Source organism: Scardinius erythrophthalmus, assembly GCF_964197995.2.
Source record: "Scardinius erythrophthalmus genome assembly, chromosome: 6".
Taxonomy (NCBI): domain Eukaryota; kingdom Metazoa; phylum Chordata; class Actinopteri; order Cypriniformes; family Leuciscidae; genus Scardinius; species Scardinius erythrophthalmus.
In genome coordinates this window covers 49,284,757-49,311,450 of record NC_138226.1, presented here as the reverse complement: position 1 = coordinate 49,311,450, position 26,694 = coordinate 49,284,757, and the positions used below count along the sequence as shown (strand labels likewise).

The 26,694-nt window shown below is 43.7% G+C and overlaps 1 protein-coding gene across 1 annotated transcript in view; it reads right to left on the bottom strand.

The window, feature by feature from the left end:
- LOC308692400 (E3 SUMO-protein ligase RanBP2-like) overlaps positions 1 to 24,922 on the bottom strand; it is a 61,954-nt gene extending 37,032 nt beyond the window's left edge. The window contains exons 1-9 of the mRNA XM_081368369.1: positions 24,756 to 24,922; positions 14,950 to 15,017; positions 14,752 to 14,863; positions 13,858 to 14,010; positions 13,501 to 13,716; positions 8,243 to 8,385; positions 6,942 to 7,137; positions 6,563 to 6,863; positions 208 to 389 (exon numbers count right to left, since the gene is read on the bottom strand). Coding sequence (XP_081224495.1) covers positions 208 to 389; positions 6,563 to 6,863; positions 6,942 to 7,137; positions 8,243 to 8,385; positions 13,501 to 13,716; positions 13,858 to 14,010; positions 14,752 to 14,863; positions 14,950 to 15,017; positions 24,756 to 24,827 — 1,443 coding nt within the window. The 5' untranslated portion in view covers positions 24,828 to 24,922. The remainder of the gene's footprint in view (positions 1 to 207; positions 390 to 6,562; positions 6,864 to 6,941; positions 7,138 to 8,242; positions 8,386 to 13,500; positions 13,717 to 13,857; positions 14,011 to 14,751; positions 14,864 to 14,949; positions 15,018 to 24,755) is intronic.
- Positions 24,923 to 26,694: the final 1,772 nt, after the last annotated feature.

Here is a 26,694-nt window from a genome sequence, read left to right as displayed (position 1 = left end):
CACAGGCATTAAATTACTGAAACTAAAACACAGCATTTTAGAGAGGCTACATCACCTATAACAGCATCTAAAACAATCATCAGACATGAATTAATACTAACATTTTACAAAAAAAAAAAAAAGGTAATTTCAGAGACTGTGCATGTGCAAATGTGGGTGAATGTTTCCCCCGTGCCTCATTGAGGATGAGAAGAGGGGTGGACGCACCTCCAGGTCGAGCAGGCAGATGGACTCGGGTGAGTTGGTGTCTAGTTTGGAGGTCTCGAGTGTGAGGCGAGGGAAGAGCTGCTTGAGCCAGCGCTGCAGGCTGACACTCTGCTCCATCAGCGCCCACTGCAGGCCGAGCCACGCCAGGTGCTGAAGATCGCCCGCGTGCCGCAGCACCGCACCTGTGTGAACACATACACACACCCCGCAGTCAGCACTAGTGCCGTAACGGATCGCAGCTCTGTACGCATCACGCCCCACGGTTCGACGCGCATATGACCCATGGATTATTGCAAAGTTTAACCATCATAGAGCAAACGTTTATTATTTGCGTGTGTTTGTAAATCTTGTCAATTTAAACATTCATGCGCAAGTAAACACGAAAGACAACTCAATTTGGCAATCTGTAATCTGTGCACACACCCGAGAGAGGCACATTTCAGACAGCGTGCAAACAGAATTCAGTTCTCTTTTCCATCTCCTTGCACTTAAACAGACACACATTCTCTCAAAATACCGGCCTCTGCGAGTATCCTCAAACACAGTCGGTCTTAAAGTGATGGTTCGGAGTAATTTCAACCTAGGGTCCTTTGCACCATGACTTCGAGCCAAACACCCCCCAGAAGCCTTTTTTTCCCCTTGGTTTCACATTATTAAAGTTAGAGCTTATTTAGCGATATCAGCCAAATGGCTTAGTGCAGGCGTTAATGGATCCAAGGTTGTATCTCGTAATTTACCTCACTAATAATGCCCGGAATGGTATCAAACTTCTACAGTAGTACAAATAGCTTCTGTACTCATAAAACAAAGCATTGGAAAGTTTGTATGTACACCAGGAGTTTATTTAAATAACACTTGCCTGATGGCGGGATGATACCGCATTTGGCTTTTTGGGAATAGCCCATAAAAGTCCTGGCAGAAAGCAATGCATAAGGATGTAGTGTAATGACGCCCAGAGTATAAAACGTTTTGCTGAATTTTGAAAGTTTTATAAATGCTTGTTTTTTTAGATCAACAAATTTTGAATATCATCCAGTTATCAATACATTTCTATGGAGTGTTAAATTCCCTTACACTTGTGAGTTTTGCAAAGAAATTTTTACGGGCTTTTCCCAAATCATGGAAGTGACCTCGATGTCTGGGTTAGCGGTAGCATAAGCCATCAGGCAAGTGTTATTTAAATAACTCCTGATGTACTTACAAACTTTCAAATGCCTCGTTTTATGAGTACATAACCTATTTGTACTACTGTAGAAGTTTGGTACCATTCTGGGTATTATTAGTGGGGTAATTTACGAGATACATCATAGGTTCCATTAGCGCCTGCACTAAACCATCCGGCTGATATCTCTAAATATTCATTCATTCATTCATCTTCTTCCGCTTATCCAGGGCCGGGTCGCGGGGGCAGCAGTCTAAGCAGAGATGCCCAGACTTCCCTCTCCCTAGACACTTCCTCTAGCTCTTTCGGGGGGACACCGAGGCGTTCCCAGGCCAGCCGGGAGACATAGTCCCTCCATCGTAGCCTAAGTCTTCCCCGGGGTCTCCTCCCAGTGGGACGCGCCCGGAACACCTTCCCGGGAAGGCGTCCAGGAGGCATCCGGAACAGATGCCTGAGCCACCTCAGTTGACCCCTCTCGATGTGGAGGAGCAGCGGCTCTATTCTGAGCTCCTCCCGAGTGACCGAGCTTCTCACCCTATCTCTAAGGGATCGCCCAGCCACCTTGCGGAGAAAGCTCATTTCGCCTGTATCTGGGATCTTGTCCTTTCGGTCATGACCCACAGCTCATGACCATAGGTGAGAGTAGGAACGTAGATTGACCATTAAATCGAGAGCTTCGCCTTGCGGCTCAGCTCTTTCTTCACCATGACAGACCGGTACATCAACCGCATTACTGCAGAAGCTGCACCGATTCGTCTGTCAATCTCCCATTCCATCCTTCCCTCACTCGTGAACAAAACCCCAAGATACTTAAACTCCTCCACTTGAGGCAGGAACTCTCCACCAACCTGAAGTGGGCAAGCCACTCTTTTCCGACTGAGGACCATGGCCTCGGATTTGGAGGTGCTGATTCTCATCCCAGCCGCTTCACACTCGGCTGCAAACCGTCCCAGTGCATGCTGAAGTTCCTAGTTTTAAGGGGCCAACTCGACAACATTATCCACAAAGAGCAGAGACGAAATCGTGTTGTCCCCAAACCTGACACCCTCCGGCCCCTGGCTGCGCCTAGAAATTCTGTCCATAAAAATTATGAACAGAACCGGCGACAAAGGGCAGCCCTGCCGGAGTCCAACATGCACCGGGAAGAAGTCTGACTTACTGCCGGCAATGCGAACCAAGCTCCTGCTGCGGTCGTACAGGGACCGGACAGCCCTTAGCAAAGGACCCCGGACCCCATACTCCCGGAGCACCCTCCACAGGCCGCCGCGAGGGACACAGTCGAATGCCTTCTCCAAATCCACAAAGCACATGTGGATTGGTTGGGCAAACTGGACGAAAACCGCACTGTTCCTCCTGAATCCGAGGTTCTACTCTACTATCGGCCGTATTCTCCTCTCCAGTACCCTGGCATAGACTTTCCCAGGGAGGCTGAGAAGTGTGATCCCCCTGTAGTTGGAACACACCCTCCGGTCCCCCTTCTTAAAAAGAGGGACAACCACCCCGGTCTGCCATCCCAGAGGTACCGTCCCCGACCGCCACGCGATGCTGCAGAGGCGTGTCAGCCAAGACAGCCCCACAACATCCAGAGACTTGAGGTACTCAGGGCGGATCTCATCCACCCCCGGTGCCTTGCCACCGAGGAGTTTCTTGACTACCTCGGTGACTTCAGCCCGGGTGATGGACGAGTCCACCTCTGAGCCCTCAGCCTCTGCTTCCTCAATGGAAGACGTGACGACGGGATTGAGGAGATCCTCAAAGTATTCCTTCCACCGTCCAACGACATCCCCAGTTGAGGTCAACAGCTGCCCACCTCCACTGTAGAAAGCGTTGGTAGGGCACTGATTCCCTCTCCTGAGGCGCTGGACGGTTTGCCAGAATCTCTTCTGAAGCCAGCCGATAGTCCTTCTCCATGGCCTCACCGAACTCCTCCCAGGCTCGAGTTTTTGCCTCCACAACCACCCGGGCTGCAGTCCGCTTGGCCTGCTGGTACCCGTCAGCTGCCTCAGGAGTCCCACAAGCCAACCAGGCCCGATAGGACTCCTTCAGCTTGACGGCATCCTTTACTTCCGGTGTCCACCACCGGGTTCGGGGATTGCCGCCTCGACAGGCACCGGAGACCTTACGGCCACAGCTCCGAGCGGCCACTTCGACAATGGAGGTGGAGAACATGGTCCACTCGGACTCAGTATCTCCAACCTCCCTCGGGATCCGGTCGAAGCTCCGCTGGAGGTGGGAGTTGAAGATCTCTTTGACAGGAGACTTGGCCAAACGTTCCCAGCAGACCCTTACAGTACACTTGGGTCTGCCGAGTCTGTCCAGCTTCCTCCCCCGCCATCAGATCCAACTCACCACCAGGTGGTGATCAGTTGACAGCTCCACCCCTCTCTTCACCCAAGTGTCCAAGACATATGGCCGGAGGTCAGATGAAACGACCACAAAGTCGATCATCGACCTACAGCCTAGGGTGTCCTGGTGCCACGTGCACTGATGGACACCCTTATGCTTGAACATGGTGTTCGTTATGGACAAGCTGTAACTAGCACAGAAGTCCAATAACTGAACACCGCTCGGGTTCAGATCAGGGAGGCCGTTCCTCCCAATCACGCCCCTCCAGGTGTCACTGTTGTTGCCCACGTGGGCGTTGAAGTCCCCCAGTAAAACTACGGAGTCCCCAGTCAGAGCACTTTCCAGCACCCCTCCCAGAGACTCCAAGAAGGCCGGGTACTCTGCACTGCCATTTGGCCCGTAGGCACAAACGACAGTGAGAGACCTATCCCCGACCCGTAGGCACAGGGAAACGACCCTCTCGTTCACCGGGGTACACTCCAACACATGGCGGCTGAGCTGGGGGGCTAAAAGCAAACCCACACCAGCCCGCCGCCTCTCACCATGGGCAACTCCAGAGTGGTGAAGAGTCCATCCTCTCTCAAGGAGTGTGGTTCCAGAGCCCAAGCTGTGCATAGAGGTGATCCCGCACAATCTTAGGCTCCTTCCCCGCCAGCGAGGTGACGTTCCACGTCCCTAGAGCTAGTTTCCGTGTCCATGGAATGGGTTGTCGAGGCCCCCGCCTTCAACTGCCGCCCGATCCTCAAAGCACCGGCCCCTTACGGTCCCTCCTGTAGGTGGTGAGCCCACGGGAAGGCGGCCCCACGTCGGTCCTTTGGGCTGAGCCCGGCCGGACCCCATGGGGGGAGGCCCGGCCACCAGGCGCTCGCATACGAGCCCCAACCCCGGGCCTGGCTCCAGGGTGGGGCCCCGGCTGTGCCATACCGGGCGACGTCACGGTCCTCGATTTAATATAACTCATAAAGGGTTTTTTGAACCACTCCTAGTCTGACCCGTCGCCTAGGACCTGTTTGCCTTGGGAGACCCTACCAGGGGCATATAGCACCGGACAACATAGCTCCTAGGGTCATTCGGGTACTCAAACCCCTCCACCACGTTAAGGTGGCAGTTCAAGGAGGGGATCTCTAAATAATATAATAATATAAATAATCTCTAACTTTAATAATGTTCGACCAAGGGAAAAAAGGCTTCTGGGGAGGTGTTTGGCTCGAGGTCATGGTGCAAAGGACCCTAGGTTGAAATTACTCCGAACCATCCCTTTAAGTGAACTTTAACAGTAGCGATAGAAATTCGGATGTGCATCATTATATTGGATCCGTGCATTCGCTCTTAAAGGTTTAATTGACCCAAAAAATTATAATTTACTCACACTCATGTCGTTTGAAACCAAAAAATCTTTCGTTCATCATTAATATCTTCTGCGTAACACGTGAATGAACCTCATTGGTTCTTGCAGAAGCTCAAACGTGCTGCGTAACACCAGAATGAACCTCGTCGGTTCTTGCCGAAGCTCAATCGTGCTGCATAACACGAGAAAGAACCTCATTGGTCTCTGATCTATCTCTGATTTAATTTAAAACATCTTAATTTGTGTTTAGAAGAGAAATTAAAGTCTTACAGGTTTGAAATGACATGAGGGTGAGTAAATGATGACAGAATTTTCATTTTTGGTTGAACTAAACCTTAAAAGTAACAGCAGCCAATAAATACCTGCTGCTGTCTGTGTCAATGTTTATCAAACAACAAAATACAGCTTTAACAAAAATCTACTTTTATACAATTATTTTACTAAATACTAAGTTTCAGTAAACCTTTATTTCTCCTATCTTTGGTCTATTGTATTTATTTATGGTTGCAATTGGTTTACTTGTTATTTTTTATTACTGACTGTTCACTTGCTTTAATAATGTTCTAACATAAAAGTTTTTGCTGTGCTATCGAAGTACCTAAAGTGCTCTTTACATAATAAACAGAAAGCTCTTTTGCTTATCTGAAAAATTGATAAGCTTTTTGTTTCTCTGAAAAACTCTCTGATCTGTGTCTCAAAAACCATAAAATGATGTAAACGGTAAGTTCTGTGATCGGTTGCAGCTCTAGACCGGACTGGATCTAGAGCAGTGGTCACCAACCTTTTCAAGCCTAAGATCACATCCAAAGTCCAAATGTAAACCAAGATCTACCACTTGCATAAAATTATGAAAAAACAAGGCCACAATGTAGTTCTACTTTGACATTCTTTGTTGCCTGTTAGTCACTAGCAAAATATTTATTTAACTATACAAATAGTATATAACTATACAAACTGTCAACTATAATTCAACATTTGCGGAGGTGCGCGCGCGGCAAAAATGACGTCATTGTAACAGCGCGCGCGCCTCCGCATCCGAAGATGCACGACTTTCAGCCGAATCTGCCCGAGCAGACGGATATTAGTACATCTCATCACACCGGCATCTACTTTGCGCGTCTAAATCAGTTGTATGGTCTGGTTTTCAGGGAGGTGCGCGCGCAGTCAGCGGAGGCTCGCGCTGCGGTGCCAGGCGAAACGAAAGTATAAACAAGGCTTAAGTCAGCGGTTGTTTTACAGACATTATATGTAAACTATGGGCTATTTGATTGGACAGATATACCCCTCTCCCTCCCCTAGACACCATTTACTACACACAATAGGCTCACACATGGTGCATTTTAAATTAATAAATAATAGGCTAATGAATAAAAATATTGTTTTGTTTTTTTCTCTGATTTTGAAAACTCTTCGCGATCGACTTAAAATGCTTCCAAGATCGATTTGTCGACCGCGATCGACGGGTTGGTGACTCCTGATCTAGAGTGTGTGACACTCACCACTGTCCCACTTGGCCAGATCGTCGGTGCTGGGCACGTGTGCGCGGACCATGTGCATCTCGTCGTTGCAGATGAAGGAGAGCTGGTCGTGCGCCTGTGAGCCGAAGAGCTTGTCGAACAGAAGACTCTGCCCGTTCCGGTTCCCGAACGCCTCCACCACGTCCTTCAGCAGCTGCTCCACGTCCCGGCTCAGATTCAACAGCATGTGACCTGCCTGGCTCTGGCGGTCCGAAGCCAGCAGCTCCAAAGGCTCATGGGACACATGCTCACTTTTCAAGCTCTTGACTTTGGGTCTCGGAGCCTGAGGAAAGCATGAACATTACACTGTACAGTGGCTGATCACACGAGCTGCATGAAGCAGAGGAAACGCACATCATACCTGATAGGCCACTAGATAACAGAGCGCGGCTAAATCCCGCACGGCCCTCCACTGCTGCGGCCCGTCCTGCGCCGTCTTCAGCAGCTGCGTCCCGGCGTACAGGTACAGCTGAGCCCTCGTCTCCGTGAACACCTCCGACAGCTCGTCCAGAGTGTTCGTGGCCGTGTTCTTCAGAGACTGCATCGCACGGTCCAAACTGCAGCAGAAACATGGCGTGAACATTTCATGAACGTGTGAGTCTTCTGACCGAAGCACTGACGTTATCTTTTTTCTAAACACTGAAAAAAAAGACATCTATGTCTGGGTGAAAACTGCCACTATCAACTTTACCAGCCAAAGTGGCTTTATGAAATCATTACTGTCAATTAAAAATCTGATTAATTTGTTGTAACTAAGAAAAAAAGAAAGACTAGTAGTGGTAGCGCAGACAAGCGTTACTGATACTGCTACAAACTAGTGATGCTCTGAAGTGAATAAAGTTTATTTAATGATAAATTAATCAAATTAATTTAATAATCAACACTCAAAGTTCACTCCAAACATGGCATTATTGGAGATGGACAGAAACGCAGATCTGCCACGTGGAAGGTCACGACGGGCCTAAATCCAGGGCTGCATAATCAATGGAGATTACAGATTCAGTCTATCTGTCCATGTGTGGAAAATGTTTGTTTATCTATTTCTTAGCCAATGAGAATCACTCAAACTGAAGCGATGACGTAGCTTAGACCTTGGTGAAGGGGATAACTGCTGTGTGTGTGTGTGTGTGTGTGTGTGTGTGGTGAAGGGTATAACTGCTGTGATTTTTGAAACTGTAAGAGGAGCCTACGAACTCCTTGAGAGTTTTGAAGCTGACTTCTGCTGATGAAACTGCAAACTATCTTCAGTAAAAAAAGTCTTCAATTTATTTTAATTCTGAATCTTGTCTTAAACTGGCTGCACTTCTAACTCCTGGTCTTCATTAATCATATCTGGTCCTTGGGTCTTTAACTGTATTATCTCCTTACAGTGGCATTATTGTTCTCTAGCTGTTTTATTGACGTCTTTTCCGTGGTTGAAACGCTGATTGATTGATTGATTACATGAGGCATGATTGATTTCAGTAAGTTGTTCCTTCTGATGTTCACTGATGTTTATTTGCTGCTGTAAATAGTATAGAGGAAGAGATGATCAGTCCCACAGTGATCTGTCTCCACACATTAAAGGGATTATATGATTAGTGCAAATACGTTGAGTTGGTGAAATCTTGGCGCATGTGTGCTGTGTTGTGGTAGTGTCCAGACAGGCTGGTGTTGCCGTACCTCCAGAGAGCATCAGCGCTCTCCTCGCAGCTCTTCTCCTTCAGCGTCAGTCGGACGCGGCTGCAGAGCGCTAACAGCAACTCCTTGTAAAACTTGCGCGACGCCTGCTTGTTCAACGCCATGCACAGCCGGCAGTGATACTCCTGAAACACAGAAGACTGATCACTCTCTCGATATCACCAACTTCCCCTGATCTGCTCAAACCTTTCATGGTCACATCAAAACAGACAGAACGCAAAACATCCTTCTCTGTCCCAGAAGAGCAAGTACTGACACTAGAGCTGCACGATTACATCGTCAAAAGATTGATGTTTTTTATTTAATATTTTGTATTTTCAGGGGATTTTATGGTACTAAATTAAATTTATGCTAAAGTTGTAATCCATTTATTCACTTTTTTAGCACAGACCGGAAAATTGTATTTCTAACTTAACCCTCTGGGGTCTAAGGTGTTTTTGGGGCCCTTGGGATGTTTTGACATGCCCTGACATTTGTGCTTTTTTCATTTATTTATAAACATGATAATGGCAAAGGCGTAAATTCACTCTATAAAACACAAACAGGGCTACCATAATATGTGAGCAACATGAATGTAGATGTTTGTATTTTTAAGAGAATAATGTTTATGCGTGGTTATTGGAAAAAATCAAAATGAAAGTTGCTGAAATAAGACCACAAAACTCATACTAAATATGTGTCAATAAGACTTTTGACTAATGGATGTTGTCGCTTCGAGTTCTGGCTTCAAAATTATGTGAAAATAGTCTTGCTTTATCGTTCACAAAAAACAATACATTGATTTAAATTGTGTAAAACAGGTTTTGCTTGGAAAGCCAATATGGGGGGCGTAAAGAGGGAGTAGTTTACACCTGAGAATACAATGTCCCACCCACTCTGCATAATGACTCTGCATAATGAGCCATTCATTCAGGTGTGACACTGACTGAGCCACAATGCAAGGACAAAAGATATATTTAGAAGAAGACTTATATTGACCATTTAAGATTTTGCTTACATCTATCTTGTAAATATGTTTTGCTATTTTATTAAAAAGGTTACAATTACAACAATAATTACAATTTCAACAATATTTCAAGTGTACTTTTTCTTTGTAAAAAAATGATTAATGATTATATTAACATCTTAGTTGATGACTTTATTTTAGACAAAAATAGTATTTTATATATATATAAAATATATATGCGGGTATTTCGAGGAGTGCGGGTGTTTATATATATATATATATATATATATATATATATATATATATATATATAACATATGAGCAGAAATTGCTAAACAAAAGCTTATTTGATGTGGCAGTATATTCTACAGTAAAAACTGTACCCAAATCTAGTCAACAAAATGTTGTCTTTCATATTTCGCCTGACTGTAACGTTGTTTTTATGAAATATTAGGGCATATAAATGTTAATTTGCAGTTTAATACGTTGCTTATACAAATAGCCTACATTTTATTTCAACATATTTCAGTCGATTTTTACTCATCTCAGTATAGCAATACAGTTTGCTAAAACATCATCATTCATTCACACACAGAAAGCGATTTAAATTTAAACGGTCTTTTTGCGAGCTGTGGTAAACAGCGCGCATCTCTGCCGTTCATTCATTCACAAACAGAAACGCGATTCACTTGAGAAGGGAAAAAAAACTTACTACAGTATTCCTCAGCTCAGTCGGATCCTTGCTCCTCGAAATACCCGCACTTCTGAGGTACATTTTCCATTATTATTATTCCTCACAGCGCTGCGAGACTGTGTAAACAAGTAATGATCTGAATAAACTTGTGTTTTCTCGAGCTGATATGGGGGCGTTCACAGGTTTGCGTGGATTGCCTCATTCATTTGCGTTTGAATAGCGCGCGCTCTCCGTGGGCGGGGTCACATCAAAAATAATTAGATGAGATGAGAACGACTGACATCTCGCTCTTTTCTTATAGATTACATGAACTGAGAATATTTGTTTTTTATATAAATTACTTCATTTAAAAGAAGAGAATTCAAGCTTCATGCCTGTGTGTCTGTATGTCTGTTTGACTGAGTATTCGCTGAGTTATTGTTCACGCGTTTCAGAATGGACTTCACTGACAGAGAGAAGGCAGAACTCGCTTCGTGTTTATTTTTCTTTATTTGGCAAAAAGCACAACACTTTGTGCGTCAGTTTCTGTGTCTTCAGTAGCACTCTCTGTGAAATCTGTCCAGTCTTATTTGGTGTTGTCTGTCTTTATATCATATAAAGTTATGGAAAGCAAGCAGCAGTTTAGATCATGTGTGCACCCCTGCCCATGTTACATAACGGGTAGGGACACACACGTTCTTTGTGTAGCTTGTTTGGGTGAGGAGCATGCCCAGTCAGCACTCGAGGGTGCTGGCTGTGAGCATTGCAATCTGCTTCCCATGCGGACGCTCCGATCCCGCCTGCCGTTCTTTCGCAAGGACGCTCAGGCTCGCGTTCCCCAGGGCTCTGGTCCCGCTGTTGCCGAGGCACAGCGGCGATTGTGGTCTTGGGGTTTGCAAATGGATCTATCAGAGGGGTTTGAGATGGGCCCAGCCTTATCTCTACCTTCACCTGATTCACCTACCCACCAAGCCGGTCAGAACTACATCTTTGCTGGTGGGCAAACCTTATTCAGGCCTGCAGGCCTACCAGGCTGAATTATTAGGAGATCTAGATGAGGGCGGGGGTATCGGACCTGAGGTAGTTTGCGAACTACGTAGAGCCACAGATTTATCCCTCAGGGCCACCAAGGAGACAGCAAAATCTATCGGCCGGTCTATGGCCTCCCTGGTGGCCACTGAGAGGCATTTGTGGCTCAATCTCAGCAATATAAGTGAAAAAGACAAATATTTTCTTATGGATGCACCTCTGTCAACCTCTGGCCTCTTCGGCGACGGCGTTAATTCAGTTGTCGAGAGGTTTCAGGAGGCATCGAAACAGGCAGCTGCCTTTCAGAAACTCCTCCCCCGTCACTCTCATCCTGGGGCTGCTGAGCGGGAGCAGCCCCAATCTTCTAAAGCCAGCTCTTCCCACCGTGCCACCAAAAGCAGAGCGTTGCCTCCCGTGCTCCCCCACAGAAGTCCTGGGGATACAGAGGGCGCTCTCAGCCACAGCCTTCGAAGGGTAAAGTGGAACTGAGGACCGTTATTATTGCTAAGAAGGCTGCGGGGAAAAGGTCCTGACGCCCGAGGGCTCAGGCCAGTGGGCAGTCCCCCCCAAAGTAGAGCGGTCAACACCTCTTTTTTCGGGGACCGTTCTGCCAACCTTGCCACCTCATGTGCTTCAGGGCGCAGCGGTATACGGCGAGCACATAGGACCACCCGAAAACGTAGTGACTTCGGGATGCCCGCCCCCTCTGAGGAGGGTCCCAGACCAATCTGTTCAGTCATTCCCTGCCGGTCCTACCCACCGTGGTGGACCCCGAGCAGGTTCTGGTTATGGAACAAGAAGTGAAGACTCTATTAGAGAAAGGGGCCATAGAATATGTACCTCCCTCCAACAGGGAAACAGGGTTCAACAGCCAGTATTTCATAGTTCCAAAGAAGGACGGGGGGGTTGCGTCCCATTTTGGATCTTCGAGTTCTAAATGAGTCTGTTATGCAACTAAAGTTCAAAACGTTAACACTGAGACAAATCGTGCCACAGATCAGATCCGAGGACTGGTTTGTCACGATAGATCTCAAGGACGCATACTTCCATATTTCCATCCTTCCATGTCACAGGAAGTTCCTGAGGTTCGCTTTCGGGGGCAAAGCTTACCAATATCGAGTTCTTCCATTCGGCCTAGCATTATCACCCCACACTTTCACCAAATGCGTGGACGCAGCTCTGGCTCCCATGCGCCTTTAGGGTATTCGGATTATGAACTACATCGATGATTGGTTGATTCTAGCTCAGTCGCATCAGTTGGTGGTTCGGCATCGAGATCTCATTCTCGCCCACATGAAAGAGTTGGGGTTACGGCTAAACGCCTAAAAGAGTGTGCTTTCTCCACTTCAAAGGACCACTTTTCTAGGCGTGGTTTGGGACTCAATGTCAATGCAGGCATGCCTGTCACCGGCACGTATAGAATCCATCCTTTCGGCTGTGAAAAGTATAAAGCTAGGCCAGTCACTCACTGTCAAACAGTTTCAGAGACTGTTGGGTCTGATGGCAGCAGCTTCCACCGTGATACCTTTTGGACTGCTGTACATGAGGCCCCTGCAGTGGTGGCTCAGGACCAGAGGGTTTTCCCTGAGGGGCAACCCCTTTCGCACAATCAAGGTCACGTGGCGATGCTTACGTGCCCTGGTTATGTGGAAGAAACCGTGGTTCCTGTCCCAAGGTCCCATGTTGGGAGCTTCTTGTCGTCGCAAGTTGCTAATGACGGATGCCTCTCTCACGGGCTGGGGAGCGATCCTAGAGGGTTGCTCAACTCAAGGTCTGTGGAAGGACCATCATCTTTAATGGCACATCAACCGTCTGGAGATGTTGGCTGTATTTCTTGCTCTAAAGAATTTCCTCACAGATCTCAGGGGACACCATGTTCTTGTCCACACAGACAACACATCGGTAGTCACCCGCATCTGACGTTCCGTCACACCATTGGACTGATTTTACATGTACTTCAAGACGTCATCACGCGTTGTGTTCCCATAGCGTCAATCTCGACGCAACGCTCGTTCCCTCTTCAGGGAACCGAGGTTACAGTCGTAACATAGGCGTTTAAAATTTTTATATGAAATATAGATTTTCAAAAACACTTGTAGCTCTAAAACTGCAAAAAAGAACAAAAATATAAATAAGTTGCGTTACAAATTTGAGCTTGATATCAAAAAATTAGCTTTCAGCAAGATTTTGATTTGCGGCGTGTGAATGTTTTCACTAGATGAAATCAGTCTCCCATTCGTTTCCAATGCACTCATTTTTGAACGCGAGGAACACAAGTGTGATGATTTTTTCAAGACCATTTAGCCTTTTCGTATCACATCCATGATTTCTTTTTTGTGTTCACATAGCAAGTGCCAAAACCTTACCAAGTTTCAAACCATTCCACAAAAGTAAAAAATTATAAATAAACTAAACATAATATTTTTCTGTCATAAATGACTGTAGAGCACAAGATGAAGTACAGTCTCATGTGTTTGATGAATGAAGGGGAATAAATGAGCAAATTGTCAAGTTTTGGGTAAACTCTCCCAAAAAGCAACCTAGTTAAGAGTCAGCTCATCTAACATAAGAGGAAATGAGACGATCACTGACCTGAAGGGTGCTGACAAGAAGCTCGTACCACTCCAGACAGTCCCTCAGAAGCCCAGTCTTCTCCACCTCCAGACAGTGCTTCACCGCCTCCTCGTGCCGGCCGTCTGCGCTGTACAGACGCACCAGCCGGTCATTGATGTAGGAGTCGTCGGGCCGCAGCTTAAGCTCAGACTGAAGCAGCTCGTACAGCTGTTCTTGTGTGCTCAGAAGCTTCTCCTGCATCAAACAGAGAGAGAGAGAGAGAGAGAGAGAGAGAGAGAGAGAGAGCAGGTGATGTGATGTGATGTGATTAAATGGGAAGTGATGCGATGTGATGTGATGCGATGGGATGCAATGTGATGAGATGTGTGCACTGACCCTCAGGTTGAAGATGTTGGGATGTCCCGGCAGCAGCTTGGCAGCTTTCTCCACCCATAACTCGGCCCGGTTGTCAGGCTCCGGTTTCCCACACAGCAGCTCCGCCAGCTTCAGAACCAGGTCTGACTGAGCCGGATTCAGATCCACTGAACGCTGGAGTTCAGAAACAAACATCAGCATTACATGCTAATACTTTAAAAGTGCATTAGAAGTTCAACAATACAACAACCTTGGAAACAAAGGGCAGAATAATCTTAATGTGCTTCACCTGGACTAACTGTTTTATAACTGAATGTGAGAAACTGATTCCCACGAGATAAACCAACACGGGTTATGATCAACAAACTTCCATTTCTGTACAACAGGTCACATCGCTTCTGGATCAGGTGTTTGCTAAGCGCTTCTATATAGAGCAGTTTTACTCAAGATAGAGTTACTAAAGATGAGCATAGCCGATGTTTATCACATACGCATATGATATCTAAAAGTTTTATTTTATTTTTCTTACTATTATTTGGTTATTAAAAGGTAATAACAGCTTCAGCTGATGAACCCAGAGCAGGTTTGGACTGGCAGCTCACGTACAGATGGAGTTCACAGCATTCACTCACTGTGAAGCCGCTCTGAGATGCTAAAAACACACTGTATCATGAGTTGATGGCGTGTAAATGAACACAGAGCCGTGCTTCACTCACAGACTGCAGTGTGTGTGAGAGAGGAAACGCAGGTGTTACCGGTGTATCGACATGCCGGAAAACCAGCATTGAAAACCTCTCAGATATATTTGTATGTATATTTTTCCAGCACTATTATTGTTAAACTCCACAGCTGAAGTGTGTATTCAAAGACTATGCCGTAGGAAAACATGTCAGAGTAAGTGAAGGGAATTCAAACCTCGTAACATCCCACAGCTTTGTCCGTTTCCCCGTCCCGTTCCAACAGCTGCCCGAGGAACTTGTGCGCTTTAGCATCCTTCGGCTGAACAGTCAAATACTCCGAAACATGCCTATGACCCAATGGTGTGAGAGAGAAACATCACTTCACAGAGAAACCAGGCATTAGACAGAAGACAGAGCAAAGGAGTTAGCCTACCTTTTAGCAAGCTCATATTCTTTAGCCTCAAAGTATAGTTTGGCAAACACAAACCCTTGCACTGACTTCTGCAAGACACAAAACAGGTTAGTGTCACAATTAAACAATATCTGTGTAATAATGTATATATGAACTGTATACCCAGAGGCGGACAGAGTACACAGCTTCATTACTTGAGTAAAAGTACAGATACCCCTTGCTAAATTTTACTCAAGTACAAGTAAAAGTACTACAGTCAGATGTCTACTTAAGTAAAAGTACTGAAGTACTTGTTTTTAAAAGTACTTGAGTATCAAGAGTACAAGAGTACATTTTCTAAATATTGCATTACTACTGCCACAGTGCTTACATTGGTAAACACAGCAAACACTTGAAGCGAAAACTAACATTAACTTGTTCAGAAAATTGAAATAGTCTGGCGAGGTGGGGCCACGGGCTGGCACATTCCCGGGATTCCCTGCGTCTTCATCCATGGTTTCGTCTCTTATCTAAATCTGACCATGGAGTTGACTTTGGCGGAAAGCTGAAGGTGATTGCTGATAGGCTGTCCCAATCAGTGGTGCCTGCACAATCCAATCACGTTTGAGAGGGAAACAACAAATTGAGGGTTTCCGAGATTTTCTTTTTTTCTTTTTCTTTTTAGAAGTAACGGGTACTCACAGTTATGGATAGAAATGTAGTGGAGTAAAGAGTACAATATTTGCCTCTCAAATGTACTTGAGTAAAGTCATGAGTACTCCCCAAAAATGATACTCGAGTAAAGTACAGATCCCTCAAAATTGTACTTAAGTACTGTACTCAAGTAAATGTACTCCGTTACTGTCCGGCTCTGTGTATACCATATAACAGGGAACGACAACTGGCGGCCCGCGGGCCAAAACTGGCCTGCCAGCAATATCTTCTGGCCCGCCGGATTATTTTGGAAGTCCTAAATGCTGCACAAAACTCTTCCACTACTTGAGAAAAGCCGTAGTCTCGCGGCGATTTGACCGCCGCATACTGTGTGAAACGCCATAGGGAATCATGCGGCGCGGGATTACATTTTAAAGTAGCCTATAACTGTGCGTTCACACCGGACGCGAATAGCGTGTAAAATTCGCGCATGCCGCGTCTACGCTTGACCACTTTGTGTCCATTCGCGCGTGAAAAGACGGTAGCGGTCAGAACTCTGGTGTACTTTGGACGGAGCGGGTGGTCTGACTGACAATTGCCCACTCCCGACATCTTTTGACAGCGTATCTGCACTTAATTCTGACCACCTGTACACCTAGCTCTGAGGAGCTGTTTGGTACTGAAACCATTGTCAGTCAACAACATTATTTTTTTGCAAGGATGTTTGAAATAGTTTGGCAGAAAATAGCCTACTTCATTTGTCAGTAGGGCAATATGATTTTCATTTATGTTGCTTAGAAATTTGAGTGATAGGCTTTGTCCTATTTAATTTATGTTATTTATATTTCATAAATTTTTTCTGTGGCATATTTTTTCTCTGCTGACAGTACAATGTTAAAATAGACTAATATTTATATTGACACGAACACAATTTTTGTATAGCATTTATAATTATTATAGGCTACTTAATCTCCTTTCCGTTAGAGACATTTGAATGTGAGATTATGGAAACGAGATCTAAATTTTGCGGATCCGTCAGGTTGGGAAATAAAGCGGGTGAACACCGAGCGGTTGCTGAATAGAACCTTGTGGGAGCGGGATGAAAAAAAAACAGTCCCGCGCAGACCTCCTTAAACCTTACCTGTGTGTATGTGTGTGTCCCGAAAAAAAAATAAAAAAAATAAAAAGGAATAAAGTTCAAAAGTCGGACTAAAGTAAGCGAATGAGGCATGATTGCTATTCACACCTTTATTAAAATGGCTGTAATCTGTTACCACAATAGTACTTGATCTGTTTAAAATGATTTCCTTGATATATGCCTAAGGTGTTAAATTAAAAATTAAAAATTAAAAATCAAAATTAAAATTTGTCTAATCCAGTAATTAATTTTTTCTATTTTTGATCTGAGCATAACCAGAAAATCAGAAAACCCGTCGTTATTCGTTTTTTCATTTTAGTTCAGGAAATAAATAATGGAAAAACAAGTCGTTTTTCATCTTTTTATTTTTGGTTTTAATTTGAAAAAACGATTGAACGAATGATCCACGGACGGTGACGGACCCATTATATTCTGCGATTATAGGCCTATATAAGAGTATTTAATTTGTATCCATAGGCCTACTCATAGGCCCGCCATCTACTGGCTAAAAAAAATATTGGCTCGCGGCCAAAGTTACTTGCCGACCCCTGCCATATAATATTCAGCTTAAATCTTTAACACTGTAAACCCTAAAGTTGAAAGTAATTAAATGTACAGAGCAGAGGAAACTATTATACTTCAATTAAATTGAAATGAATGAATCTCAATGAGTTTTAGAACAGAGTTCATGAATCTGGCACATCTGATGAACGGAGTTTCTGGAAAAGCTGCTGGAACTCAAGGTTCAGTGTAGAGATGCGCGGTTGGCAGTTACAGCCGCGGACTCCGCGGATAAACCGCGGATCGGGCGGATGACGTGACGAAAAATAATATTTTAATTCAATTCGGGCGGGTGGCGGGCGGGCGGTTGAACCAATCAAATGAAAAATATTACGTATACAGCAATCAGCGGATGGCGGGCGGGTGCGGTTTTGAAAATCGGTCAAAAACGTTGGTGCGGCTGGATGGCGGACGGATGATGAGTTTTGTGATGCGGTTGCGGATGAAATAATAGCCCATCCGCGCATCTCTAGTTCAGTGCACTCAATGAGAAATACTGAGCGAGATCACTCATTCTATTTGATTGCATTCAACACGGTATAGGTGGGGCTCAGTTCCCATCATGCACTGCGACTCAAATGGATAATCCAGGGTTCGTACACATTTCTACCAATAAATTTCCATGACTTTTGAGGCAAATATTCATGACCTAACGTTCCATGAAACATCTGTGTATGTAAAATAATATCGATAAAATAAATAGATAAAATCCATGTTCAAACAGCATACTGTATCTTAATTAATGATAAGCTATGTGGTTTAATAGAAAAACGCTGACACACCAGTAAGACGTTTAGATAAAAAATGGTGGTCTGACCCTCAGAACTCCACTTTGTAGCAACAGATTAACATTTACATTTATTCATTTAGCTGACGCTTTTATCCAAAGCGACTTACAATTGCTATATATATATATATATATATATATATATATATATATATATGTATGTCAAAGGTCGCACGCCTCTGGATCAACTAGGGGTTAAGTGTCTTGCTCAGGGACACATTGTCTCACAGTGGATTTGAACCCGGGTCTCTCACACCAAAGGCATGTGTCTTATCCATTGCGCCACACCACCCACACCAACATACAACAATGGGAGGCAACAATGTTAAATAAGGAAAGAAAAATGTCCAGTAACACTGACAGTAACTTTACAAGGTGGCACTGGAATTGACAATTACAAAATAGAGTAACTAATAACATTTTAAAACAGCTTTGCCTCCTATTTACCATTAATCTCATTGGATAACCATCAATATCAATAAGATAACGTCCCTATTTGAATTGCCCAAAAACAGTCAAGTTTATTTTTTCATTTCTGAAATTTACACCCAAGTACAAACTGCAACTGTCAGACACTACCCCATGCTCGCGCTGTGCGATATGGACAAAGACTACCACTACGCAACTACCACTTTGACAAAAAGTTCATAAAGATATCGTAAAACTAATCCAAATAAATTGAGTGGTTTAGTCAAAATTTTCTGAAGACACTTGATCACTTTATATGATAAACATATTTAATTTAGACTTTTACTCACATATAAACACTGATCAGCGAACATAAACAGAAGCTCAACGATTCTGCTTGACGCTCTGCGTAACACGAGAATGAACCTCATTGGTTCTTGCTGAAGCTCAAACGTGCTGCGTAACACGAGAATGAACCTCATTGGTTCTTGCTGAAGCTCAAACGTGCTGCGTAACACCAGATAATGAACCTCATTGGTTCTTGCTGAAGCTCAAACGTGCTGCGTAACACGAGAATGAGTCTCATTGGTTCTTGCTGAAGCTCAAACGTGCTGCATAACACGAGAATGAACCTCATTGGTTCTTGCTGAAGCTCAAACGTGCTGCGTAACACGAGAATGAGTCTCATTGGTTCTTGCTGAAGCTCAAACGTGCTGCGTAACACGAGAATGAACCTCATTGGTTCTTGCTGAAGCTCAAACGTGCTGCGTAACACGAGAATAAGTCTCATTGGTTCTTGCTGAAGCTCAAACGTGCTGCGTAACACGAGAATGAACCTCATTGGTTCTTGCTGAAGCTCAAACGTGCTGCGTAACACGAGAATGAACCTCATTGGTTCTTGCTGAAGCTCAAACGTGCTGCGTAACACGCAGTTGTATGTGTCAACACGAGCTGAGGACCAGCGGTCAGCATAGAGGACACACGGCAAGAGCACGCAAGTGGTTTTTTAGAATACTCAGTTCCCTTTCGTAGTCTTTCTTTCTTTCTTTCTTTCTTTCTTTATTAATTTATATAGCACAGTTTAATACAACTCGCGTTGCCCAAAGTGCTTCAAAGTAACAAAGTAAAAACACAGAACAATAGAATAAATAAACATATCACATAAAAAAGACACATAGACAATAAACCAGTTAAGAAAGCTCTCCATTAGAGTTTAAGAGATGTTGTTTTAGCATGTATTTAGCAGGTATCCAGAGCACATCAACTGACCACAGGGGTTCCCCAGGGTTCAGTTCTTGGTCCCCTCCTCTTCTCCATCTACACTACATCACTGGGACACATACAGGCACACGGTTTCTCCTACCACTGCTATGCTGATGACACACAGCTCTTCCTCTCATTTCAACCAGATGATCCCACAGTAGCTGCACGGATCTCAAGCTGTCTGGCGGACATCTCCACATGGATGAAGGAACATCACCTGCAGCTCAACCTGGCAAAGACTGAGCTTCTCGTCCTCCCTGCCAATCCGTCTATACAACACGACTTCACCATCCAGCTAGAATCATCATCAATCCCCCCATCAAGGTCGATCAGAAATATTGGAGTAACGTTTGATGACCAGCTGACCTTCACAGATCACATTTCAAAGACAGCTCGATCATGCAGGTTTGCACTGCACAAAATCAGGAAGATCAGGCCTTTCCTTACTGAGCATGCAACACAACTTCTCGTCCAGGCCCTGGTCATTTCTAGGCTTGACTACTGCAATGCTCTTCTGGCCGGACTTCCATCATGTGCAACCAAACCTCTTCAGATGATCCAGAATGCTGCAGCTCGTCTTGACTTCAACGAGCCCAAGAGGGCCCACGTCACTCCTCTGTTCATCTCTCTGCACTGGCTACCTCTCGCTGCTCGCATCAAGTTCAAGGCATTGACGCTTGCTTACAGATCTACCACAGGCTCAGCTCCCTCCTACCTTCACTCACTCCTACGAGCCTACATCCCCACCAGACGCCTACGATCAATCAACAAGCGACGTCTCGTGGTTCCATCACAGAAAGCCACAAAATCACTTTCCAGAACATTCTCATTCACAGCTCCATGCTGGTGGAACACTCTCCCCACCCTCATCCGGAATGCAGAATCCCTGACAACATTCAAAAGACAGCTGAAAACCCATCTCTTCCGTGAGCACTTAACCTCATAAAAAAAAAAATAAAAAAAAACAAACAAACAAAAAAACCTTCCCTTTCCCTTTAAAACCTCACTTATCGGGCTTATGCTACTCTGAATAATGCCTGAACTTCGTATTTTGAGAACTTCTTGCGTTGTTTTTGCCTCTTCATGATGACTCGCTTAATTTAGTCCTAATTTGTAAGTCGCTTTGGATAAAAGCTCATGAACCTCATTGGTTCTTGCTGAAGCTCAATCGTGCTGCATAACACGAGAATGAACCTCATTGGTTCTTGCTGAAGCTCAAACGTGCTGCATAACTTTGGAGATAGAATTGTGTCACATTACATGCGAGAGAAAAAAGAGTTTGAGAGAAAAGGTTATCACACTGATAGCAAAAAAAAGCATTTCATGAGAGAAAAAAGAATATTTGAGAGAAAAAGTTCATACCAATAGCAAAAAATAATAATATTTGAGACAAAAAAAAAGTTTTGAGAGAAAGTATTTTCTCATAGAAAATAAAAAAATATACATTTGAATTTTTTTTTCTGAGAGAAAAACTCTCTCTCAAAATACTACTAAAAAAACCTCTCAAATATATATTTTTTGCTATCAGTGTGAAAACATTATCTCAAAAAAAAAGTGTTTCTCTCAAAACGCTTTTCTTTGCTCTCGATGCAATTTCTTGCTCTTCTGTCAGGTTTTTGATTTCACTGTGAAAATTGTGTCATGGGCGGGGCCATGTTCCTATTGGCCAGTCGGGTGAGCATCGTCTTGTCTTGGGAGTCGAACCCCTAGGAGTCGAACTGAATCATTATATGTTCGGTTCACCGGCATAGATGCCGCCTCTGCCCGCAGGTAATTGTCAGCAGCTGGGAATCAGTGCCATAGGTGTGGACATACTGGGATCTATTCTTCAGATAAGTCTGGAGCCAAGAAAAGGCCACTCCTCTAATCCCATATCTGTACAGTTTTTGAAGTAACAATTCATGATTCACTGTATCAAAAGCTTTGGTTAGATCTAGGAACACACCAACAGCGTATTGTTTATTGGCTATAGCATTTGATATTTTTTCTACAAGGTCCACTAGGGCTAAGGTAGTGGTCCTATCAGGTCTAAAACCATACTGCTGTTCACAAAGAATATTTTGCTTATCTACATAACTGAATAATCTTTTATGGAATATCTTCTCCAGGATCTTGGAAAACTGTGACAGAATGGAAATAGGTCTATAATTAGTAAATTTCTGTTTATCACCAGCCTTATGAATAGGAATCACTTTTGCAATCTTCATTCCTTCTGGAAATACCCCCAATTGTAAAGAAAGATTAAAGTGATTGGTTTTACAACACATTCAATAATATCTTTTAATACTGACATATCTAGTCCATTCCAGTCAGCTGACATCTTCGTCTTGCAGTTTTTGACAACTGAAATAATTTCATTTTCATCAGTGGCTTGAATAAATATAGTTTTATCAGTGGTTGGTATTTTACTCAAAACATCCACTTGATTAGTGTTGACTATTTCTTTAGCCAATTTAGGGCCAATATTAATGAAATGTTGATTAAACTGATTTGCAATTTCATCAGATTGATTGATCAAAGTTCTATCATTTATTAGAAATTCAGTTGGAATGTCAGCATTTTGATTTCCCTTTTTGATTAGTTTGTTTAAAGCACTCCAAGTTTTTTTTTATATTACTTTTATTCTTCTCCAAAAGAGCACCATAATAATTCATTTTACTTAATCTTATAATACTAGTTAATCTGTTCTTATATTGTTTGTATGTACATTCTGCCTCTTTTGTCTTCTTTCGCAAGAAGTCTTTGTACAGTTTATTCTTCCTCTTACATGCTTTTTGAATTCCCCTCGTAAACCAGGGCTTTCCTGTAAATCTATGGTTCATAACTTTATTAACTAGAGGGCAGTGTTTTTCATACAAAGTAATAAAGATTTTGATAAATGTATCATATGCAGTATTTACATCGTCTACATAAACATTATCCCAACTTTGTTCCATTAGTGCATTCTTAAATCTGGAAATAGCCTCTTGAGATAACACGAGAATGAACCTCATTGGTTCTTGCTGAAGCTCAAACGTGCTGCGTAACACGTGCTGCGTGTGCGAGTTGATCAAATTTATGTGAATAAAAGCCTAAATTCAATATGTTCATCATATAACGTGATCGTGTCTCTTCAGAAAGAAATTGGACTAAACCACTCAATTCATGGATTTGTTTTGTGATCTCTTAATGAACTTTTTGAAGTGTCAAAGTTTCATTTGTGCAGCTGTCAATACAGGGATAGAAATCTCTCAGATTTCATCAAAAAAATCTTTGTATTCTGAAGATGAACGAAAGTCATATGGGTTTTGAACGACATGAGGGAGAGTAAATTATAACAGAATTTTCATTTTTGGATGTCTTGCTTGGTACCATTGCGTGTGTCTGTTCATAACTTGATTGAAATCTGTGTAAGATGTGTCATTCTTATTATAAGAAATCATGTCTGAACTGTACTCTCTGCTTAGAGCTGGAGACCACAGATAACGCATGATTACAGAGAGGGGAAGAATCACCCACCTCTGAACTAAAGACAGTGTCTAATTGGTCAGAACTCATCCAGGAGGCTGGACAAACATTTGAGTTTAAAATCTTAGACATGTAGACGGTTAGACGAGCCGATGAAGAGGCAGATCAAGATCAGAAGAACATGAGTTAAACAATTTCATTCAATCCATCTAGCTACTCTTGTTTCACTTTTATTTCTCTTACTTAGAACTGAGACTCTCAGCGTAAAAGAAAAGAAACTAAGTTTTTCTGCAAAGTTTCGGTCAACGATTTAACAGCAAAGCCTGCTTCCAGCTTCCAACTTCATTCACAAGACTTTCCATCCATCCGCCAACACACCATGTGATTGGCTGCCCAACACATCACACAATGAGACTGCCAGCCAATTAACAAACCCGGAAAACCCCCTTTTCAAGCAAAGGGACAAAGGGAATCCCCAAAGGAATGCAAAGACAAGTAGCCTCCAGACTCTTAACTGAAGTGGTGCATTTAATAACCCACCCAAGAAATGATAGAAGGGTTAAATTAATTGTTGATGGTTAGTTCAGGCCAGGTCTTATAAGCGCATATATTGCTAGAAACCTTTTAGTTTATTTTAATATATTTTATTTACTTCAATATTTATTAATATATTTATATATTGATTTCACATTTTCATGATTCAGTAAGGTTTTTGTTTTGTTTTGTTTTTTTGGTAATAAAGTTCAGCACTGTTTACTGTGGAGTGTTATGTTTATTTTATTTTTTTTATCCAGTAGCCTATCTTTTTTTTATTTTATTTTTTAAACTATCGTTTGATTGATCATTATTGGCATGAAATCATGCCCTGACTGACGTTACTAGCCCACTTACTAATCAAGGACCTTGACAGAAATGTAGTTGAGTAAAAAGTACGATATTTGTCTTTCAAATGTAGTGAAGTTAAAAGTACAGATAGGCCTACTCAAAAAGTGTACTTAAGTACAGTACAGTAAATGTAGCCTACTTTGTCCACCTCTGGAGGCGACGTTGTGAGTTGGTTATTTAATGGTAATGAAATTACGAGCATGCGACGTCGTAGTTAGGTTGGATTCGTCAAGTCATGATATCACCAAAAAGTACGAATACATTACGTAACTGTTACGTCGTGTGTTACCTGAGTAGGTTTCTATTCAGCAAACTCGCAAATGAAAGTGAAAGTAAGTTACAATAAGTCGCAGTTGTTCAATACAAAATCACCATCATTAAAAGTAAATAAACTAAATGATTTTAGCAATGCTGTTGCCGCTCTCTCCTATTACAGTTTTTTATTTTTAAATTAGCTGTTGAAAAATACATTCCAGCTCATATTTGTTGCTTTCGGTGAACTCCTGATCAGCAAAAAACGCATGAAGTGAACAGGTGTACTGTAAACAGAACTGAAGACAACTGCTCTCTGAAAGCCACTGCACTGAGGCGTTTCTGACAACATTTGCGTGGAAAAGAGAAAAGCGAAGCTGAGTGACTTTGAAACAATGACCTACTAAAGGAAAGTTCATACGAGATAACAATGAAGACATCATAATCACTTACCTCTTTCTGAGAGGGAGAGGCGCTTTGAACTGCAGAAATGTATCTCTCCACCTCCGCTTTATTCCTCTTCATGTCTGCTGTCACACTCTCTCCGTCTCCGTCGCTGTTTTAGCTGAGTATCATTAAAACACGGAGCAGCGTCTGTGATGATTGACACACTATTGCGCAATGGCACAACTTAGGGAACATTCCAAGAGGAAGTGATCATCCCTATGCCCTCCTCCCTTCCAAGGGAGTCCTTGAAGTGGGCACTTTGTAGTGAGCATGACATGTATAGCCGTTTGAAACGCACTTGGCGAAGGCAGCGATGAAAGACAACGTAATTTCCTCATTATCTTCACCTGGGAATGTTCCGAAACAAATCAGCTGTCCTTACGACAGGAATTTCTTTATATTGCCGTGTGATGGCCGCACTAGCAGCCACACATGGAAACAACTTATGGTGGTAACCCTTTCATTTGTTTTGAGCACATTACATAGCAGCCTACTATATAAAATAAACAACTGGACACACACTTTAGGTTTAAAAAAAAAAGTTTTTTTGGTTATTTGACTTAGTTTTCTTTTTGGGTGCACACATTTAGTTAACTTTGTCAATTTAGCTAATTTCAAGTTAATTAAGTTACATTCTGTGAAATTAATACCTTTCTCTTTGAGTTGCCAGTTCTTGGGGAGTTGTAAAATAATCGTGGTTTCCATTCGAATTCAGATTATTTTGCTTACCCCATTGGCAGATAATTTTGCTTGTTTTAAGCAAAAATTACTTAAATTACTTTATTTTTATCTTAAAACAAAATAGAATTTCTTATGTCATTTTACTTCTCTAGTAAACGCTTCTTGATTTAAGAATTTTTAGATATTTGGACTGGAAACAAAACAAAAAATACTAATTAAGAAAAGCATTTTTTGCAGTGTGTTGTGTGTGTGTGTGTGTTCCTCCTCTCAGCGCCGGCTGTGGTGTGTGTGTGTTCATTGAGTTCTCTTACGAGAGGTTCTCTCGTATTGCTAAGTTAGCTTACGGTACTTGGAAAGTTGTCTTTTCTCGAGATCTGAAGCAAAAAATTATCCTTAATTTTGTATTTATTGTCAACGCAGTGCGGCAGCCGGCAGACCATGGCAGGCTGAATAAGCGTGCTCATTGGCTGTCCAGCGGCAACTGCTACAGCCTACCAGTGAGCCCTGTGTGACGTCGCGCCCTTCACACCCCCTAACCGTCAGGATGGGTGTGGCTAGCGTGTATATAAGGAAGGGCTCACAGGCTGAGAATCTGATTTTCTTGTCTTCAGTGAAGTTCTTCGCATCGCTGGATCTTGAGAGCCGCCGCCGTTGAATCGAGCGACCAGCCAGCTTAGGAAGTGTCTGAGGAAGCCGGCCGCCTTCGCCGCCTTCAGCCATCCGTGCCAGCTACGCTATCCGGCGACATATCCTTTTCATTGCTGTGTGTGTTCGCCCTGCGACACATACTTTCTCTCATTCTCTAAAAGAGCACGAGGCGTTTTTATCAAAATGCCTCGTTTTTCCTGCGGCTCGTGCCGCTCCCCGCTCAGCAACGGAGACCGCCACCTCATCTGCGCTCTCTGCCTGGGCCACGAGCACACCGCTGCCGCACTCTCTCGGGCGGCTGCCCAGAGTGTGAAGAGCTCTCAATGTCGACCCTGCGGGCTCGACTTGAAGCTTTCAACGATCAAGCTGTCACTCCGCCTGTCCCTGCGGGGCCGCGCAGAAAGAAGCGCCGCCCCCAGAGACCACCGGAGGCCGTTGCGGCAACGAGAAGCTCGCCGGATCCGTTCCCTCGAGCTTCTCTCTCCCTCCTTCCGCCCCCCTCCCGGCTGCGCAGCCGGCACTTAGGGATAAGGCAGAGGAGCTGGACGAGGACGCCGCCGCTGAAAGCTCCCCCTCTGTTCGAGCCGCGCAAATGGCGCCGCTCAGAAGGGATGTC